Here is a 22,444-nt window from a genome sequence, read left to right on the forward strand (position 1 = left end):
TCGATTTGGTGTTGGGAATAGGATAATTAGAGTGACGATAGGGATGCCCAGTATTACTGGGACTATGAAAGGGGTAAATGGATTTTCGTTCATATGGTGTTTCAAGGGGTTTGTTGTTTTTGTATTTTGGTGAATATTAATTTGGCGTTGGGGGAGTAGGAATGCTTTGAGATTTTTCGTTGGAATAGTGTGAATAGGGTTAGGAATATAGATAGGATAGGAGGAGTCATGCTGATGTATCTAGTTGTGACATGTCATTAAGGGGAGCTTTGGCTCTCAATCTTTAACTTAAAAGGTTAACGCTAGTTTAGCTTCTTAATGAGATTATAGTATGGATACGGACCATTTTTCAAAGTTCTCTAGGGGTACTAGTTCGAGGACAATTGGTATAAAACTATGATTTGAGCCACAGATTTCTGAACATTGCCCGTAAAATAAGCCTGGTCGTGTTGATATTAAGGTTGTTTGGTTTAGGCGCCCAGGAATTGCATCTGTTTTTAGGCCCAAGGAGGGGTACGGCTCATGAGTGTAGTACGTCTTCGGAGGAGACTAGCATTCGAATTGTTATTTCTATAGGTAAGACTATTCGGTTGTCCACCTCTAGTAGTCGTAGTTCTCCTGGCTTTAGGTCTGATGTTGGGATTATATAAGAGTCAAAATTTAGGTCTTCGTAGTCGGTGTATTCGTAGCTTCAGTATCATTGGTGACCCATTGTTTTTACAGTGAGAGAAGGATTATTAATCTCGTCCATCATGTAGAGGATTCGTAGGGAGGGTAAGGCAATTAGAATTAAAATGATGGCTGGAAGGATGGTTCAAATGGTTTCTACGTCTTGGGCGTCTATTGTACTGGTATGTGTTAGTTTAGTTGTAAGTATTAGGGTGATGATGTAGAGGACTAGGGAGCTAATTAGGAAAACAATCATTAATGTATGATCATGGAAGTGTAGGAGTTCTTCTATAATAGGTGATGTTGCATCTTGGAAGCCTAGATGAAAGGGATATGCCATAGAGATATACAGGATTTTCACTTGTAACTTAACTTTGACAAAGTTATATAAGGTTTTACTAATATCTCGTTTATAAAGAAAGACATAGTGGTTATGATGTTGGCTTGAAACCAATTGGAGAAGGTTCGATTCCTTCCTTTCTTGATCATTTTGGGTTGACGTATGTTGGTTCTTCAAATGTGTGATATGGTGGAGGACATCCGTTTAGCCATTCAAAATTTGTGGAAGTGATGTCTACTGTTATTACTTCTCATTTGGATGTGAATGCTTCTCAGATAATGAAAATTATTAGTATAACTGCTGTTAGTGAGATAAATGAGCCTATTGATGAGATAGTGTTTCATGTTGTGTAGGCGTCTGGGTAGTCGGAGTATCGTCGGGGCATGCCGGATAAGCTTAGGAAGTGTTGTGGGAAGAATGTTAGGTTTACACCTATGAATATAATTATAAAGTGGATTTTCCCTCATGTTGAGTTAAGGGTATATCCCGAGAATAGTGGGAATCAGTGGACAAATCCTCCTATGATGGCGAAGACAGCTCCCATTGAAAGTACATAGTGAAAGTGGGCAACTGCGTAGTAGGTATCGTGAAGAACAATGTCTAGTGATGAATTGGTTAGAACGATGCCAGTTAGACCACCTACTGTGAAGAGGAAGATGAAGCCTAAAGCTCATATTATGGCCGGGGATCACTTAATATTGTCCCCTTGAAGTGTTGCTAGTCAACTAAAGACTTTTACCCCTGTGGGGATAGCAATGATTATAGTTGCTGATGTAAAATATGCCCGCGTGTCAACGTCTATACCCACCGTGAATATATGATGAGCCCACACGATTAAAGCCCAAGAACCCGATAGAAATCATGGCTCAGACTATTCCCATATACCCAAAAGTTTCTTTTTTTCCTGAGTAGTGGGTTACAATGTGTGAAATTATTCCAAAGCCACGTAGGATTAGAATATATACTTCGGGGTGACCAAAGAATCAAAATAGATGTTGATATAGAATTGGGTCTCCCCCTCCTGCAGGATCAAAAAAGGTTGTGTTTAGGTTTTGGTCAGTTAATAGCATGGTAATTCCAGCTGCTAGAACGGGTAGTGATAGTAGGAGTAATACTGCTGTGACTAGGACTGATCATACGAAGAGGGGTATTTGGTATTGGGTTATAGCAGGTGGTTTTATGTTAATAATAGTCGTAATGAAGTTAATAGCTCCGAGGATTCAGGATATGCCGGCTAGGTGTAGAGAAAAGATGGTGAGGTCGACTGAAGCTCCTGCATGTGCTAGGTTTCCAGCTAAAGGGGGATATACAGTTCAGCCTGTGCCTGCACTGGCTTCAACTATTGAGGATGCTATTAGTAATAAGAAGGAAGGAGGGAGTAGCCAGAAGCTTATGTTGTTTATACGGGGAAAAGCTATGTCAGGTGCTCCAATTATTAAGGGAACTAGTCAGTTTCCAAACCCACCAATTATGATAGGCATGACCGTGAAGAAAATCATCACGAAGGCGTGGGCTGTTACTAGCACATTATAAACTTGGTTGTCTCCGATTAGTGTGCCAGGCTGGCCCAGTTCAGCGCGAATTAATAAGCTTAGGCCAGTGCCTACTATTCCTGCTCAGGCACCAAATAATAGATATAAGGTGCCAGTGTCCTTGTGGTTAGTTGAGAATAGTCAGCGGTTTATGAACATAGGCAAAATGGCCGAGTAGGTATTAGTCTGTAAATCTAAAGGCAGAGGTTGAGCCCTCTTTTTGCCACGTCCTGTGGTGAATAATCATTTTGAATTGCAAATTCAAGGAAGCAGCTTCAATCCTGCCGGGACTTCTCCCGCCTTTTTTTTCTCCTGGCGGGAGAAGTAGATTGAAGCCAGTTGACTAGGGTATTTAGCTGTTAACTAAAAATTCGTGGGAGATGTATCCCTCCAATCTAGTGAGCATTTAGCTTAATTAAAGTGTTTGATTTGCATTCAACTGATGTAACGTATAGTCTTGCAATCCTTATTTTGCAGGAGTTAAGTCAATTGTACTTGCTTAGGGCTTTGAAGGCTCTTGGTCTGATTTAACCTAAACTCCTATAGTAAAACGGAGAGCATTGGTGTGAGAGGTAGGAGTACTGTGGATATTACGATTGCTGTTGGTAGAAGAGTTATTCGTTTTGAGGAGTGAAATTGTCATTTTATTTTTATGTTGTTTGTAGAGGGGAATAGGGTTAATGCTGTGGAGTAGGTGAGGCATATATAGAAATATAGGGTGAGTAGTGCTGTAATGGCTCTGAATGTTGGTATAATAAGGATATCATTTTTTGTTAGTTCTTGGATAATTATTCACTTGGGCATGAATTCTGAAAGTGGTGGGAGTCCTCCCATGGAGAGTAGGGTGAGTATGGTGAGGGTTGTGATGACGGGTATTTTGTTCCATGTTTGAGACGGTGATAATGTAGTGGTAGTTGAGTTTTGGATAAATAATATGAACATGGTGAAAGTTATTGTGATGTAGATTAGTAGGTTTAGTAAGGTTTATGGTTGGGCCCGGTAGTCCCTTCTAAAGAGAAACAAGTGTAGCCGGTAGTCTCCACGACTGCAGAGAGTTGAGGAGAGTGAAAAGACCAGTGTTTTGGTCAATAGGGGCCCTTGAGATATCTAAGAGGGCACTCCTGGGAGCACAGCCAGTGAGGATGATGTTGGGGAGGAACAGAGAGCTGCAAAAGTGACGGCCACGATTCGGGAATGTTCTGTGGGAGGAGCAGGGTATCAGCTTGCGTGGGGGACAGGGTAGAAGGAAGATTATTGGTTTTTTTTTTTTTCCAGCTTTATTGAGATATAATTGATGTACAACATTGTGTGATTATAAGGTGTACAGTGTGATTATGTGATGCATGTATATAGCAAAATGTTTATACCACAGTAAGGTTAGTTCATACATCCTTCACTTCACATAATTACTATTTTGTTGTTGTTGTTATTACTTTATGGTGAGAACACTTAAGCTCCCCTCTCATAGCAACTTTCAAACATACAGTACAGTATTGTTCTCTATAGTCACCATGCTGGAACTTATTCTTCTTATAACTGACAGTTTGTACCCTTTGACCAAAGTCTCCGCATTTCCCCCACCCCCTCCGCCCCTGTCAACCACCATTCTACTCTGTTTCTATAAAGAAAGTATTGTATATATGGTCATATATATATATATATATATATATATATATATATGAATATTATTCAGCCATAAAAAAAGAAGGAAATTCTGCCATTTTCAACAGCATGGCTGGACCTCAAGGGTGTTATGCTAAGCAAAATAAGCCAGAGAAAGACAAACACTCTATGATCTCCCTTACATGTGGAATCCAAAAACATCAAACTTGTAGCAGGTTGTTTTGATGGGGAAGGTTTATGCAGGCTTTGTGGGCCCAGGCAGGAGCCAGCTGAAGCACAAGAGAAAGGGAGGCTCATCTTGAGCAGTGGACCACACTTGCTGGCCCAGTGCTGGCTGCATCCTCTCCTGGGCACTGCTTCCAGATGGAAGATTCCCTGGAATCTCCTCCATTCATTGCATCACTTCGTGCACCTCCAAAGGGGGCAGCATATCAAGTCCAAACTCCTTCAAAGCCCTATATATTTTGACTTGGTTTTTATTGCTTTAATTTCTTTCCTTGTATTCCCTTAATAATCACCCCACCCCCATCAGTTGGTTTTCTCACTCACAACCTAAGCCTATTCCTACTCTTTCCCTGAGATGATCTGCTCACTCTTTTTAAATATTCTCTATCGTTAAGGCAAGTTTAAGTTTCATCCCCCTGCTGTTACCACAATTTCTTATTCTTTCACATGTTGATCACTTCTCTGAAGGAATCTACCAAAGATAGATCAAACTGAACACTTAAAAAAAAAGTCCTTTGTAGTAAGGATCGACTGATTTTTTTCTTTAAAGAGCCTGAGGGTAAATATTTTAGCCTTTGTGAGCCACTTACATCTCTGTCACATATTAATTATTTTTTAACCCTTTAAAAATATAAAAACCATTCTTAGCTGACCATTTCTAGCTGTGGACTGCCAACCCTAGCTCTGTAGAGTCAAACACTTAATGGGCCACCAGTAAAGAACAGCAGATAAAAATAGCTTAGTGCTTAGTGAGCACTTAATGATATGCCAGGTATTTAACAGGGGTTATATTATCTAATCTCATTTAATCCTCACAAAATCCTTTTGGGTTAATTGCTGTAATTCCCTGTATTTTACATATGAGGGAACCAAAGCATGGAAGGTTTAAGTATCTTACCCAAGATCACATAGCTAGTGATTTGTACTATGATCACACAGTAGTTGATTGAGAAGTAATAATTAGTTGATCGAGAGATGTTTGAGACCATATGTCTATTTTTTTTTTTGGAAATATGCTTCCTTACCCATGTTACTAATATCCACAAGGCGTGTTAACATTGGAAATGTGTTTACATAATTATGTATATATTGCAGTTTTTGTGGGATACAATACACATTTTCCTAGGCCTACATTCATTCTCAGCTTTCTCGTTTCATCAGTGCATCCCCGGATATCGGGCTGAGGAAGCAGTGGAGATGTTAAAGACCTTCTACAAACAAGAAAATCCAAATGGTCAGTTTTCCGCTACTGTATGTATGTACTTCACTTAAATCAGTACGAAGAGAGTCTGCACGGGCCTACCTCTTCATTTTCTCTTTTTCTTTTCAATTCTTTTGACAGCACCAAAATCAAAGGTTCGGAAAAAGGAATGTCAGAAATCCTGAACTTGTTCTAATGAAAGACTCGTGCTCCTGGACGACATTCTTGGACAGAAAGCTGTTGACATTGTTGAATCGTATGTTTATATATTGTCCTTAATCCATGGGAAAATGGTTTTTCATCATTTGCTCTGTTAAGGGAACAAATTAGCACTTTTAAAAAGTCTGACACCTGCAAACAACTCCTAGATTTTCCACAAGCTGGAAGAACATTTTTAAGAAGGGGAAAAATTAAAGATTGACGTTTTAGAAATTAGTAAGCAGTGCCTGCTCTTCCTGCCAAAATCATTATGTTCAGTCCAGGAAAGTGCTGACTTTCAGAGGATGTGTGTATCTGAACTCAGTTACCTGGTGTGTCTGCATGGAGCGCGTTGCCCTACGGACACCTGGTCTAGGCCTGGCCTTTCAGACTCGGACCCTTCATTCTTGGCAACCACTATGTTCTCCCAGGGTGTGGGGGGCAGGATGTGACTCCTTGGAAATTGTATATGAATCATATACATATAGACCGTGATTCTATGGTCCTTAGAGCAGATTTTTGCTTTTATAAAGCATTTAGAGAAAATACGTACTGTTAAAACAAGTGCTTAAGGATCATTTAAAAATTACAGCATACTGCTATTGTAAAATCTTATTTATGCCTTCTTTGAAGATGAATAGCCTTAACAGTAAAAGAAATGCATTAATGGACAACTCCTTCTTTGTTATTGAGCAACTATACTGTGCCAGGCTCTGTTCGTTCACTGAAGCAGTGAGCAAAACAAAGAATCCTGCCCTCATGGAGCTCATATTCTAGCAGGAGGAGACAGATAATGAACATAACAGATTACACAGTATGTTAGAGGGTGATAAAAATTATGGCAAAAAGAAACAGAACAGGGTGGAAGGGGTGGGCGTGCCATTTGGTGGTGGGAATGCTGGTTGCAGAATTATGGTTAGTTTCATCTGAAATCAAGCACAGTTATTTCTCTTTATAAAAATACAGATTTAGAATTTAAAATCTAAAATGTAAAAGGACTTCCCTGGAGGTCCAGTGGTTAAGACTCCTCACTGGCATTGCAGGTGGCAAGGGTTCTTTCCCTGGTCAGGGAACTAAGATAATACATGCCGTGCGGCGCGGCAAAAAACGAAACAAAACAAAAAGCAAAACTGAAATGTGAACGTGTCAGCACAACCCTCAAAGGGTATCCACAGCAGGAAGTCCCAGGTATCCATGCTTCCTGAGTGTGGCAGGGCTTGCCTCTGATGAACTGCAGCTTTGCAGAGCCATGCCGGGATGCTCTGCCTCTGCCCAGAAGGGGGCCTCGCTGTTCCACCAGAGGCCCAGCTCCAGGCCCTGGAGGGCAGCTCCTCGGTTGCATTTCTTCAGTGGATTTATTTCCTTGATGCAAAGCATCTGTATTTGTTGGTTCTGCCATTTGAGCGATGTCTCTGACTTGTTTGTTTTGAATTACATTACAGGCTGGAATGTAATTGTGGTAAAGTATTTTTATATTGCCAAGAGTAGCAGTTAATCACAGTTACATGCTTCAGAGGATTTATAATTGCTTGGTTTTGTACATGTGTGTTTTCATCTGCATTTGAGAAGTTTCATGGAGAAGAATATGCATGATTTTAAATCTATAATAATTTACATGTACCTTCCCTTCAATTTCACCTACTTTGAAAATGATCTTCTCATTAAATTTTAGTGCTTTGACTAGGTTATTCCTTTTTGCCATTGGTCGTGATTCACTTCTGCTTCTTATGCTTTTCTGCAAGCAGACTTTATTGCACTTATTGTCTTCGTGTCATTTTCTTGGGTATTATTGGTAGATAAAAACCCTGGGAACTTTTTTCTGGGGAGTACCACCCTTTAAGTCCAGCCAAGCATCTTATGTCAAGTAGGTTCTTGGTAAATATTTGTTAAATAAAATTGTTGATTGAAATTTAGGGAAAAATTAATAATAAGGAGAATATCTGGGATAAAAAACCAAAGCCAAATAGTACCTGGGTATTTTAACCCAGAGATAGTCACTACTAAAAGGATCAAGAAAATAATAAAACGAAAAAGAGGGAAGGACAGAAAAGACTTACCACTATACATATGTTCTGTCTTTGCTGTGTTTTGGAGAATGGGTAAGTATTCCAAATTCCTAAGGATGGCTGAAAATTTTAATTTTGGTTATTACTTTTTTGATTCTCTTTCCAGTGATCAACTTACAGAATAATCTCTCCTAAATTTTTGGTCTTAGGCACAGTTCCCTCCATTGCTTTGGGGAACAATCAGTTTGGACAGAGTACTGAAGATGGGAGGTCAGCACCTCCAGCACCGATACAGGACCATTGTGGGCTCACAGATGTGAAGGCTGCGGGATTTTGACAGCAGTTAAGCAGTGGTGGTGAGGAGTTGAGGATGTATGATGAGGTGATCCTGCTTCCTGAGTGGCATATTCTCTAGCTACTTAGACGTGGCTTAAAATATTGAAATGCTGCAGTTAGAAAGATTGAATCCAATTGATTGATACTGATGGAGTGTGTCAAAGAGACCGGCTGAGAGGCTTGTTTTGTGTATGACATAATTCTGCAAGTTGTGGGATGCACAGAGGTTTTAGAATCACAGCCTTGTTTGGAGAAATTAGTGGGAAATGATTGCATCTAAGTTGCTGGAGTACCCAATGTTTACTGGTCTGTGCACCGGACTCTGCTGAGAATGGGTTGTGTGTAATGCTTTGGCACCTTCAGTCACTGATAAAAGATCATGTTAAAATATCTGTGTTTTCTTGTGACTTGGCACTCTCCCTTACTGTGTTGTATTTGGAATATCATGGAGAGAAAATAGATAGCCAAGAGCTCCAACGTAGGCAAGAACTGTTAATTTTTCTTTAAACTCTATTTGGAAATAACTTCAAACTTAGAGAAAAGTTGCAGAAATACCTATATATCCCTTATTCCTTAAACCTATTAACATTTTATACCTTTAGATTTATCATTTGATATCTATTATTCTCTCTAAAAAATATGTATATATAAATATATGTATATAAAATACATATATATCAATATGTTTTTCTGAACCATTTAGTAGAAAGTTATTTACATCATACATTCTTATATAATTCTCATATAATCATGGTATAGTTATTGACGTCAGTAAATTTAACATTGGTACAATACTTTAATATACCATTTGTATTCCAGTTTTGTCTGTTGACCCCTTCACCTCCTTTAGAGAATTTTCCCCACCCCCCTGCAATATCAGATCCATTCTAAGGTCACATATTGCATTTGATTTTCATGTATCTGTAGCTTCTTTTATTCTAGAACATTTCCACAGCCTTTCTTTGTCTTTTGTGACATTGACATTTTAAAAATAATACAACCCTTCTGCCCCACCTCCTTTTTATTTTTTTATAATGGTGTTTCCTCATGATTAGATTCAGGTTATGCATTCTAGGTGATGTTATGTTTTTCTCAGAGTGTCGCATCTGGAGGCCCCTAAAGGCCATCTGTCCCTCGCTGGTGATGTTAATTTTGGTTACCTGGTTAAAGTGTTATCTGATTTCTTCGCCAAATAATTATTGGTTTTTTTCCCCTCCCTTGCAAAGAATATGCAGTCTGGGGAGAGGATACATTTTTTAAAAGAAAATGTATTCAACATTGATGGAAAGGAGGGGGAAGAAAATTAATGACATATATTTCAAAGCAACTGTTAAATTATTTGATTGCGTTCTTCCTCTTTTATTACGTCTGCCAAAATTGATAAAATTCTTTACAAAATTCTTCTCCTAATAATATTTTAAATAGGGATGTCTTAAAAATCAAAAGGCAGCCTCAGAAATAAGTTCTCTCCTAATCTTTTCCTCAGCAAAACTAATAATTATATCAATTTAATTATATATCTGATAAGATAGAGTTTTGGAAAAATAGGTCTAAGATGTTTCTGTTTTCACAGATGGCCTATAGTGATCCGAGAGGATCTAGGTAGGTAGTCATTTGGCCATAAAATGTGAATTCTCTTGGGTTTCCATAGAGATATCTAGACTTAAAATGTTTTAAGCACTGCTACTTTCAAAATGACTGTCAGTAAAAATAGCAAAAGCCAAGGCTCTTTTTGAAAAAAAATTAAACATTTTTTTTTAAAGTAGTGAGAGTCCTGGTTAAAAATCCACGTTGAAGCCAAAGCTTGTCCTTCCTAGTCATTCTGCATCAACTGGCCTTGAATAGCCCTGGGGAGAAGAGCCATCAGGAACTGCTTTCCCTGCCTTTTGGCAAAGGAATGAGACTACATTGACTTCATCTATGAAGACAACTGCCAACTACTTTCTTACTCTGTAAACTGTTAATTGTGTGTGGTGAGGACAGGGGTGATGGGTGACATTATTTTTGTGGTAACACTGGCATATGTTCCGGCAAAAGTTTGACATCTTTAGGATCTTTGTTTTTTCAAGTTGAGCTAATAAAAACGGGCTCATGGGATTATTTCTCACCTGATTTTTAAGTGACCACTGGGCTCCATACCATGTATCCATGACTACTAGGGAGACTTTGTGATGTGGTTGAAGAAGCATGAACTTGGGGGTCTGGCGCAGGAGCCGGCAAACCCAGCTTGCTGGCTGTTTGGGAACAACTCACAGGTTGAAAATGGTTTTACATTTTTAAATGGTTGAAAAAAAATCAAAAGGAGATTTTAGTGACCCGTGAACATGTGAAATTCAAATGTCAGTGTCCATAAATTAAGTTTTGTTGGAACATAGCCATGCCCATTTGTTTCTGTATTGTCTGGGGCTGCTTCTGTGCTATAGTGGCAGAGTTGAGTAGCAGTGACGGAGACCTGTGGTTCCCACAGCCTAAAATGTCCAGTGTCTGGCCCTTTAAGAAAATGTTTGCTCCCCCCTGGTCTAGAGAATATGAAATGTTGAGGTTGGATTTCTAAGGTGCTTATTCAAGTTCTGTGACTTTGGAACTGAGTCGTGTGGTTCATTGCGCAGCTGTGGTGAATTGCTTCGGTACCGTGATTCTTTTTTCAAGTCGGTTTATGAATATGAAAGAGAGATCCAGGACACTAAAATATTTACCCTGGCTTAGAATATTTTGTTTCCTTACATATACATTAAGGGAGTGGCAAGGAGAAAAGATAATTTATCATTTTATTTGGGTTTAGACTAAAAAAGCCCATTTTATTCATGATCATCATAAAAAATGTTATCAAGTATTTATCACTTTTACTATCATGTCAGAAATCTACTGGACCCTTTTAAAAAGCAGGACTTAAACAGAAACTACCTCTATACCATCCCCATCACGGTGCCTTTGCCAGTTTTCTTGGGGAACAGGCTTGGTAACCCTTTGGTGCTAGAAAAGACAAAAAATAAACATTTACTAGGTATTGTGTGTGTGTGTGTGTGTGTGTGTGTGTGTGTGTGTGTGTGTGTGTGTGTGTGTGTGTTTTAACCCAGCATTGAGTTCAGGACAAAGCCTTATGCATAATAGACAGATACTATGTCTTAATTCTAAATTGCATAGTAAAGAAGTCTTTGAGGCAGACTTCATGGTGAAGGAGGGACACTAGCTGTGCCCTGAAAGGCAGGAAGGATTTGGGAAGGCAGGTGAGAGGGTGAGGGCTGCATATGCGATATTAGAGTAGGGGAAAGGCAGTGATGTGAAGATCCAGGCCAGGAATGCTTGGGCCAGGTTACAAAGATCCCCTACTTCTTTCCGAGAAGGAATCCTTTTTCATTCTCTTTCTGATGTGAGTGATTTCATGCTTGTCCTGGAGTATGAGTGGTTTGGGGTAGGGGATTGCCAGCGGGGCAAAGGTTCTGATCCTACTGTCACTGAGGAATCACACATCACTAGGCAAGATTTGAGTTGTGGGCACGGAATGTGTCAGTAATAGATGCTAACATTTGCATTGAATGTGTGCCAGGCTCTATTCATATGTTACCTCAGTAATCCTCACATCAACCCTAAGAATCGGTACTGATATCATCTCCGTTTTACATCAAGGAAACTGAGGCACAGGGAGTTTAAGTAACCTGTCCAGGGTCGCAGAGCACTAAGTGATTGTATCAGAATAGGCTTGTTTATGCCACAGGAACAGCCCTCACATTTTAGTGGCTTAGAACAAAGCTTTGATTCTCTCGTGCTTTACTTCTTGTCCATCTCAGGTCAGGCCAAGGGCTTAGGCCACCATCTGGGACATCATCAGTCACGGTGGCAGGGAGATGAGCAAATGGTGAGCAGGGCTCTTGCTTTGGAGCAGGGCTTCCCACTCGAATGTGCGTGTGCATGGCCTGGGGAGCTTGTGAAGTACACATCGCGAGTCAGGAGGTCTGGGGTGGGCCTGAGATTCTGCATTTCTGGCAAGCTTCCAGGTGAGTCCTATACTGCTGGACCATGGGCCACTTGAGTAAGGAGGGCTTACTGACTTTTGCCCAGAAGTGAATCATCACTTCTCACATAGGAATTAAAGTAAGTCACACAGACACGCCCAACTTCAAGGTGGCAGGAAATGTAAGCCACCATCTACCTCAGGAGGAGGAGAATGGGAGTATTTGTGAACAGCCCTAATGAAGAGCAAAAAAATGTGAAGTTAGGATTTGAATTCAGGCAGGCTGTCTCCAGAGTGTGTGCTTTTTTTTTTTTTTTAAAGGTTTCGGTTTTCACATTTATTTTCCTAGATTTTATTTTATTTTTTAACCATTAAAAACAATTGAATTGTAGTTAATTTACAACGTTGTGTTACCTTCAGGTGTACAGCAAAGTGATTCAGATATATCTATATATATCTATATTTATATCTATTCTTTTTCAGATTCTTCTCCATTATAGGTTATTACAAGATATTGGATATAGTTTCCTGTGCTATACAGTTGGTCCTTGTTGTTTACCTATTTTATATACAGAAGTACATGCTCTTAATCATCACTCTGTACAATCATAGGTGTGGGTCTCTTCTCTATGAAGAAAGGGCAGCAGGGTGGTAGACAGCCAGTCAGGGTAGCCCTTGAGACTGATAGGTTGCTGTCAGCTTGTGTGACAAGTGTCCGGTGTCCCAGGCAGCTTCGTGTCAAAGGCAGCAGTTCTCAACGTGGTGTCGCAACTCTGTGAAATGTTTCAATCCATTTTTTTCTTAATAATGTGCTGACATCTCTGAATTATTTATTTTTGTTCGAAGCATACCTTAGAGTGGATTCAAGCCTTTCCCAATTATACTCTCTCTCATCTAATATTGTGCCATGCTTTCTGGTTTTGGAGAAAGGGTGGGGTTAAAGCCAGTATTCAGGGAATTGTGCATGATCCTGGGAACACCCACGGGTGTGTGTCCATACACCATTCATCATGTGTGTTTGCTGCAAAGTGCTGGAGTTGCTGGTCTGGAGGAGTCCTACGCTTGTGGTCAGCACAGCAAACTCAATTCCCAGCTGGTGGTGGCTGAGAAGCAGCTTCTCTGAGCCTGCAGCCTATACCCATTCCTAGAAACTTCTGAGATGGTCCTTGACAATTGGCAATTGTGGGAATGAATGGTGGATACCAGGCCCACGTTAGAGTCTTTAAATGGGGAAGAGAGACCTGAGTTCCTTACAGCACAGAGCCGAGTGAATGTCACACCTCCTTTGACCTTCCAGAAAGGTCACAGAAAGCCCAGCTCTTATTTCCACCCCAGCCCACTTTGCAGTCTGTTCCCAGGCTGAAGTGTAGACAAACTATTCAGAAACATCAGTTTCAGCAAGGCCCTGTCTGCCTTATGGAAAACCTGACTTGCAGATGATACTTGGAATGAAATGATTGTTATTCCGCCATTTAAAAAAATCCTCCCCAAAAGGAGACAGAGGTACATTTCAGTTTTACACAATAATTAGAGATAAGATTTCAGAATTAACCCATTACACTAGTTGATTCAGTCAGCAATTTAGCTAAGCATGAGGGAGAAAATGGGCCTTGACAGCTTTTCTCTTGGAAAATCAGGTTAGCCATGTTGAAAAATGCTTTCACCCCTGTCCACCTTATCTGTCATTAATCATGGGACGAACTGGAGAAACCAGAGTTTCTCCAGAGACACTTTTGTCACGTAATGCACGTAGTTCAATTAAAATATGCAGATTAATGCAAAGTTAGTACTTAAGGGCACATAAGAAACAAAGTCTTGCTATTTTTATTAATTACTTAGACTGAAACCTACAGTATGACTTTTTAAAATTAGTGGAACAATTCTACGGCTCAATCATTCCAATCCTAGTCCTAGCAGGTACTACTAATGATGTTTCTTGACTGTTAGTGCCCTTTGGAAAAAGACCTATTCCTCCATCAGTAACCCTGACTTCACAGGAAAGTACTTTCAACTTTTAATCTAGTCTGAACTGGCATTGCTAGAAAGCCATTTCTTTCAATGACATTTCTATATTGGAGGCCTAAGTAACTTAAGGATGTCAGCTTGATTTTTGTATCAACAACGTCACCATCTTGATTCAAATGCTAAACAATTTCAGGAAGGATGAAATTTCTTCCTGACCTGAGAGGAAACCCATTTTCTTAGTGATGAGCTCTGCTGACACAACGGTCCGGGGAACCCAGCATGCCTTCGGCACCTTTATTGGTGGATTTCTTCCTCAGGTAAGACCGAGACTCCACACGGTGTTTTGTTTTTTTTTGATCCTAAGCCCATTTTTATCAACTTCATCAACCTCAAGCATTACTTTACTCTTCCCTTCAAAGTCTTGGAGGCTCCATGAAATCTTTTCCAATGACTCCAGCCCTCAATGACCATTTTCTTCAAATTCCTACTTAGTGTCACATAGTTCAATACTCGATTGGTGTCTAATTACAGTAATTAGATTGTAATCTCCTCAAAAGCAAGGATTTAGCCCGATGCTAGGCCCAGGGGTGGTTTCGGTCAATGCTTGTGGAGTGATGGATTTGCAGTTCTGGATGGTTTCCAGGCAGCAGGACAAACGTGCGTATTATCACTGCCGAGAGAGCGCCGTGTCGGCTGGCTGAGCGTGCCCTCTATCTCTGGGCGCTTTGGCAGATCGCTGCCAGGCAGCTGGGTAGCCTAGGTAGCGTGACTTAGACCCCTGGCGATTTCCTCCAGCTCTTCTCTTCTCATTCGGACTGGGGCTCAAAGTTTCCCATTTCCAGGTTTGAGAAGTCAGGAGGACAAAGCAGGAGAGGGGCAGAGAGGTAAACATTTTAGATCTGCTTTGCTAGTACCTAACCTTCCTGTGGAGGCATCACAAATAAAACGAGGACACATTGCACATTTCAGAGCGAGGAAAATGTTGTGCAGAGATTGATTTATATAACTTTTTTTTTTTTTGCTAGATTAGTCCAGAAGCTGGATTAATATTTTAATCATATTCTCTTGAGAGGAAAAGGCAGCTGGTGAAATTGTTGGAGGTGATATGCCAATCTACATAGAAACCAAGTCTGGCTTGGAGACCACCATGGAAATAATAACTTCAGTCATTAAGTGGATAATGAAAGGAAGAAAGAAACCAGATAAGTTTTCCGGTTCAAGAAGTTATTTTTATTATAAACTAACCTTAGGGAGACCATAAGCTTTATTATTATTTTAACATTTAAATTCAAATACTGATGGATTTATCTTTTCACTGCTGCTTACTCTTGGCAACAGCAGAGTTAGCAATGAGGGCTATAGAACATCTTTTATCTTTTTATTTTTAAGTTGCCATTTAAATTGTGTATATAAGCTCAGTTGTGCAGGCAAAGCATGGCAAGGAGCACACAGTGTCACAATTTGTGTCGGGTTTTTTGTATTTTTTTAATTTTAGAATTTTATTTATATTTTTATACAGCAGGTTCTTTGTAGTTATCCACACAGTTTGTGTCTTGATACATGATTTCTCTCTCCCCATGAACTTGGCTTTCCAAGGCTGGAATTCTAACAGTTGGTACAAAGTCACCGGCATCCTGAAATCTAAAGGAAGAGGCCTTTTTTTCTCTCTCTTGCTCTCTTTTTTTTTGTTTGTTTCCTTGCAGACCTGGATAATGCCAAATCTTCACAATGGTCTGTAGCTGGCAATAGCAATAAGCATCTGGAATATGCTCTGGGAAATGCAATCTTTTGCTTGGTAACTGCCCTCAGATGGAAATTGATGTTTAGGTTATTACTGGGAATTTGTTTGTGCTTTTGAATTTTGTGGGATTAAGGCTGGTGCTGTGATATTCTCATTTGTTCTGTCGACCCTTAGGTATTTCAGAAAAGAGGGAAATTAGAGTCTTAGGGTTGAAATGATCAAACTTTGGAGGTGCTAAGGCTCTATTCCAATTATACTGGCAGATGGCCCAGTGTGCAGATTCCACCCAAAGGCCCAAATACCATCTCTTCTGCCTGGAACTGAGTCAGTAGAAGGAAATAGGGTAGGGCAGAATTTTGGACTGAAATTTCTCTGTAGCAGCAGCAGATTGAACTGATAATAGGAGAAAGTTTGTATTGTTAACTTTTACAAGGTGGCCGTCAATTTCAGGAATTTTACAGTGCTGGTGTATTATTTGGGCTATATTTTCATCTGGTGCTTATTTTTCACCCTGCTTGGTTGGATAGCATAGCTGAGCAGGATCCAAGAGGAGAAAGAGAACAGGGGCTGACGGTGGCACTGGGGCTAATGTAATTAATGTCCTGACCTGCTCAGCAGCTTTTGGGGCTACAATAGCGAAGCATTCACAAAAACCGTGAAGGAATGAAGTAGCAACTCCTTGACTCCTGGATGATATGGAGGAAGAGTATTTAGGAGAGGATGTGGAAGAAGTGCCTCCATGAAGGAGAGGGTAAGACTCTCTTTGGCTTCTGTCCTGATCTCCTTTTCCTAAGGAGGACAGCAACTCTCAGAGTAGACTATGGCTCCCATGGTTAATTTCACGGGAGTAGTAAGAGAAACAGCCAGAAAAGGAAGAATGTTGGTGTCTAAAAGAGAGCAAGTCACTTGTCTATTCATGCTACTGGTTGGTTAGGTGAAGAGCATTGACTTGTCTTTGTGCTAATGGACAGAACTGCAGTGCAAAGCTAGAAGTCACTTTGGACTCTTTCTCATAACTCTTACGAGAACTAGGTGAGATAGCTTGGGAGCCACTGAGAAACATCACTCTTGGCATTCATCTAGGCCTTGTACCTTCTTCTCTCTCATGAGTGTGGCTTTTCCTCACCTCGGAGTATAAAATCTGAGATTCAGTTTTTGTTCTGTACTTAGGATGGACACAGGTAGTTCAACACTAATGGGCTGTTTTGTATCCAGGCCAATTAGGCTCACCTGGCTTAGACAGCAGCATTCTCTAGCATAGAGAATAATACCTAGCACTTTTTCTCTGAAAAAGTGCTAGGTATTATGATCAAAGAAACACACAGACTTTTAAATCACTGCCTGACCTCATTTTACATTGTGTAGTCTTTCAGATCTCTTACCTGCCATAGTTTAGAAATGTACTGAGTATAACATTTCTTAATATTCTCACTGTAAAAGCCTTTGCAGCTATTATGTGATCCTTGCAGCAACCTGTGGTGGTTACTGTTCTTTTTCCCACTTAAGGAGTGAGTTAATGTATGCAGAGTTTAATGTGCTCAAGATGGCAGCGCTAGTAAGGGGCAGAACCAGAATTTAAACTCTAGAGCCACATTTCTTCACCATTATACTGAACTATTTCAAGAAGATTACCCAAATAGGAAAAGAACCCAAAGGATGAGGATTGTTCTTCCCTGCCCAGCCCTCCGCTGGAGCAAAACTCCATAACTCGGGTTTATTCATGAGGCTAGCCTTTGGCTTCCCTCAGTAGGTCATGAATTTGAATGTCTGTCTCTACTCTGTGTGTGGTGTTTTGGTTTTGTTTTGTTTTGTATTTTTGAATCTTCTTTGTTTTGTATTTTTGAATCTTTACAAGGTAAATCTTATAGAAGGAAAAGAACTGTTTTACTTCTAAGAACAGATCCCAGGATACTCACAAGCTTAAAAACTACAGCTGGACCATCTGCCTGGTTCTTTGCAAAAACTAGAAGTAAAATTGTATGATTTTGTAAAAACTTTTCAATGAGACAGGTCTTGTTCAGGATCCACAGATGAATTGCCAATACCTTTGCATATTCTGTAATCCTTTCTCCAGAAGAACAGTACCTATTATCACTTGTATTGTTATAATTATCATTTGGTTCTGTACTAAGTGATTTACATGTATCTTCTCACACTGACATGTATGTGATAGGTACTACCATCATGTATCAGTTATCTATTGTCACAGCAATGTTATGTAACAAAACCCCACAAAACCCCAGTGGCATGCAAAAATAACTATGTGTTGCTTATACACGTGGGGTGATTGGCTAAAGAGATCTGCCAGTCTTGGCTGGATTGGCTCATGACATGTAGGATTTGGCTCACTGAAGACTGATCTAGCCTGGCCTTGGCTGGGATAAATGGGGCAATCCAGCTCCTCCATTTGTATCTCCTCCTCCAATGGCCTAGGCTGGGCATGTTCTGTTGTGAGTGGAGAGCTGCAAGCTCTGAACAAGCCTAATTGCATAAGTCCATTTCAACCTTCTTTGTGCAACATGTCTGTTAATATCTCAGACATGTTGGTTAAAGCAAGTCACATAGTTAAATGTAAGGATGTTAAATAAGTCATTCCATCCCTGTAGAGAGCATTGGAAAACAGCAGGACAAAAGGTATAGATATAAGAAATGATGAACAATTGGGCCCATTTTTGCAATCTAGGACATGTTCGCTTTTTCAGATGGAGAACACGAGGCTTAGATAGTAAGTGTCTTGCCTAGGGTCACGTAGATATATTAAGTGACAGAGCTTGAATTTGAACCTGGGTTTGTCTTTTCTCAAAGCTGGAGCTCTTAATGATGTACTATAAATGCAAGCTTTAGAAACTAGATATTCCTCCAACTCCTTTCCAGATATAAGCCATCATTTAACTCCCTCATTATGCCTCTTAACCAATGAAGACAAAATGCAGCTGTTGATATTATATCATGAAAATGTGGTGAGGAGTAATTAATGTTAGTAAATTCTCTGAAAAAGTGCTAGGTATTATGATCAAAGAAACGCACAGACTTTTAAATCACTGCCTGACCTCATTTTACATTGTGTAGTCTTTCAGATCTTACCTGCCATAGTTTAGAAATGTACTGAGTATAACATTTCTTAATATTCTCACTCCTCTCTGCCTCAAATCATCCTAGCAATGCCCCAGTCTGCCTATACTAGCAGTAATTATACATGAAAGTTACACCGTATACAAATTGCTTTTACAGAAATGACAGTAATATCTTTAAGATTGTCCAGAAAGTTGTATGTTTTAACAGTTGATAAATGTGGACTCTTAGCTGATAGAAAATTTAGTCTTTATTTCAACTGCCCTTTCTTTTTTTAAAAAAAAATAAATTTATTTATTTATTTTTGGCTGCATTGGGTCTGTTGCTGCACGTGGGCTTTTCTCTAGTTGTGGCGAGTGGGGGGTACTCTTTGTTGCGGTGTGCGGGCTTCTCATTGCGGCGGCTTCTCTTGTTGTGGAGCACGGGCTGTAGGCACGTGAGCTGCAGTAGTTGTGGCGCTCGGGCTCAGTAGTTGTGGGCTCTAGAGTGCAGGTTCAGTAGTTGTGGCGCACGGGCTTAGTTGCTCTGCAGCATGTGGAATCTTCGCGGACCAGGGCTCAAACCCACGTCCCCTGCATTGGCAGGCGGATTCTTAACCACTGCGCCACCAGGGAAGTCCTCAACTGCCCTTTCAACAGATATGTCCTAGCCTAGTTTTGCTTTGTAACTTGCAGCTACTGTTGTTATTCATTTTATTAAGTCAATTTCATGGCACATGTTTTGAAGAAAGTTGAAAAATTTTATATACTTCTGTTGACCCTAAAAGCAAAACAGCAGAACGGTACATTCAAGCATGTGGCTTGCCAACAATGCAATCCTAAAAAAGTAATTTCATGGTGTACCCTTTGGCTCTTGGTCTCTGGTCTTGTCCTGGACCATTGACAATATAACAAAGACAACTTCCTGCTTCTCAGAAAAAGGAATTTTTTATAGAGCTCTGAGGACCACTGAGGGTCCATCAGGGTCTTGGTGAATGTCCTGTGGATCAGTAAGGTTTTGGGGATCACCTTGGAAATTCAGATTTAGGAAGGGAGAATTTAAAGAAAAGGGGAAATTTAGAGAGAGGTGATACTGTGAAGAGGAAGGGACATTGGTTCTGGAATGAGGGGAAAAAACAAGGCTGATAAGTTTCAGTCAACATACAAATGATTGGGGGAGACTGAGAAATTCAATTCAGATTCTTTGTGAACATAAAAATTTGGGGAACTTGAGTATGGGCTGTATCTCTTCATTCTAGCACTTACCACATATATGGCACTCCCCTGCTCTCCCACAAGAGCATAAACTCACTTAGGGCAGGGACTGTCACTATGTCTTGAGTGGTGTAATCACAGGATAGACCAATGCATTGCACTTAGCGTGCACTACATAAATATTTGTTCATCAAATATCCCAGAACCAGCTAATACTTATGTTGTTTTCCTCTAGCAAGAACTCAAAAACTGCCTTTATCTTGTGTAACAAAAGAATAACCCATGAGTTGGATGTAACGTGGGAATTAAATAAAACATAATGCCACAATTTATTTAATTGTGTCTGAAGGAAATGTTTCTCATTGTGGTAGAGAGAAGGAAGGAACATCACTGTAAGTCAGGGGACCTGTCTTCTCCTTGTTGCTCTGGTTTTGATCTTGGTCACGTGATCCATCAGAAGCTTTCCCATTTATATTTGAAAGCTTTTCAGAATTATAAGTGCCAAATTGATACTAGGTACTATCATTATATAAGACACAAGTTAAACTGGAAAGAAGAACTCCAGATACAGGAGCCATGTCTTTTGTCTTTTTCATCTTGCACACGACTCCAGTGTCTAACTTGGTGCATGGTCAATAGCTGACACTTGGGATGTGTTTATGGAATTAACGAATGATCTTAAACTGCAACATAGAATCATAAAGATGATCTCAGATAGTTATTCTTGTCTCTTTATTTATAGATTGAGATTTTCCTATATGATTATTCATGCAGTTGAATTGTTAAAAACTTATGTAAGATATATAAAGTTGTAAGGCAGAATTTCTGCCCTCAAGAAACTTCCTGTCTCATTGGCACACGAGACTTAATTAGCTCCTCTTCCCTCAAATTAAACAGTAATAAAAGGCAATGGGAAAATCCTAGTTAAGTATATTTGGATGTAGGGAGAAACATTTACTCTTGTCAACTTAAGAGAAAAAAAAACATGGCTCGCAGAAATGAAGGAAATGTGGAAGAGCCACAACCAGGAAGATCAGATCCTACACCTCCCAGGATCTAGGGGGTGGGGCTAGGACACAGGCTCAGCAGGACCCTGCAGCCGGGATGGTTTTGTTCTATCCACTTTCTCCTTCGGTCACTCCATTCGGGATTCATGTTCCTGGGAGAGAGAATCCCGTTGGCATGATTAGGGATACATGCTCACTCCTTGGCCAAGAAAGAGCCGCTGGGCAAGAATGCATAAAGTGGGAACCGTGTAGTTTCCCGAAGCATAATTTGGGTGCATCTCTGAGATGCAGTGCATCCTACTGGCAGTATTACAAGAGTTCAGAGAAGGGGGGATTCTGATGAGACTTCACAGATGAAAAGGGGTTCAAGCTGGACCTTTAAGGATGGGTGAGAATGACACAAATGAAGAGGAGGGAAGATTTCAGGTGGGGCCGCAAGAGGGGCAAAGGTTCAGAGTTAGGATTGACCCTGCGTGTTCACCAAAGTTAGACATGGCAGAGGCAGAGAAAACAGAAGTTAGTAAAAAGTCCTTGGATTTGTCTCAGTAGAGAAGTGAGGACAGACACCAGGTTTAAAGGATAAATCAATGATTTGGGCAGGGAAACATAAGTGTAGAGCTATCAGAATAGAAGATAGTCCAGGAAAGTATAAGGGAAGCCTATGTATTTTTGAAAGAAAATCAGAAAAATAAATGACACACTGGGAGGAGCTTCAGGGTGTGAGATTGAGAATCCAAGTGAAGGGGTGAGTCATGAAGAAGGAGGGAGTCACCACTTGTCCAGAGGCTGGAGGATAGGCAGGGGCTGGATGAGGGTGGAGCTATCAGCGCAACAATTTAGATGACACTTGTTCTAAACAGACCAGATCTTAGCCACATAAGGTAGAGGTCACTACTGAGTGAAGGGGAGCAGTGCTGGATGAGGATTCAAAGATGAAGATGCTTTGGAATATCCAATATGGTTAGAGTTCTCAGGAATCACAAAGGGGTCAGTGAAAGATCACAGACACTACCTCTGCCTCCATTAAGGTTAGCATGAATTTGAGTTGCACTTCCAAAGGACTGGATAGAAACTATTTTGGGTTAATATTCAAAAGCTAGGGTTTCCAAAACTTTGGAGTCGATTTTAAAGATAAGAAAATTTATTCAGGAATGTAGCCTTTGTTCCTAAACTTAAAGGATTATTGGCAATATTTGGAAGTCAGCAGATTGACATATTTTGTTTGTGATGGTTTCCTTTGTTTATATAGGGAATAGTTGCCACAGGAGTCTCTTGGTCTCATATCTTTTTCATAAAATAAATGTATCACTAGAAACACCAGACATTTTAGTGTTTGACTTAGCACTGAAATAGCACCAAATAGAATCTGTTTAGCCATTTTCAG

The 22,444-nt window shown here is 40.2% G+C and overlaps 1 protein-coding gene across 3 annotated transcripts in view; it reads left to right on the forward strand.

Moving 5' to 3' along the window:
* ADAT2 (adenosine deaminase tRNA specific 2) overlaps window positions 1-22,444 on the forward strand; it is a 54,274-nt gene that overhangs the window by 28,780 nt on the left and 3,050 nt on the right. Inside the window, exons 5-7 of one of the 3 annotated variants that reach the window (XR_448220.4) lie at window positions 5,551-5,623; window positions 5,732-5,846; window positions 14,241-14,415. Coding sequence is in view for 1 of the 3 variants with exons in the window: in XM_007114313.3 (XP_007114375.2) it covers window positions 5,551-5,623; window positions 5,732-5,775 (117 nt within the window). In the remaining 2 variants the exon portion in view is untranslated. Of the gene's footprint in view, window positions 1-5,550; window positions 5,624-5,731; window positions 6,023-14,240; window positions 14,416-22,444 lie in introns of those variants that run through there. The other 2 variants (XR_003681411.2, XM_007114313.3) reach the window with 2 other exon arrangements.

This window comes from Physeter macrocephalus, chromosome 10, assembly GCF_002837175.3.
Source record: "Physeter macrocephalus isolate SW-GA chromosome 10, ASM283717v5, whole genome shotgun sequence".
NCBI lineage: Eukaryota > Metazoa > Chordata > Mammalia > Artiodactyla > Physeteridae > Physeter > Physeter macrocephalus.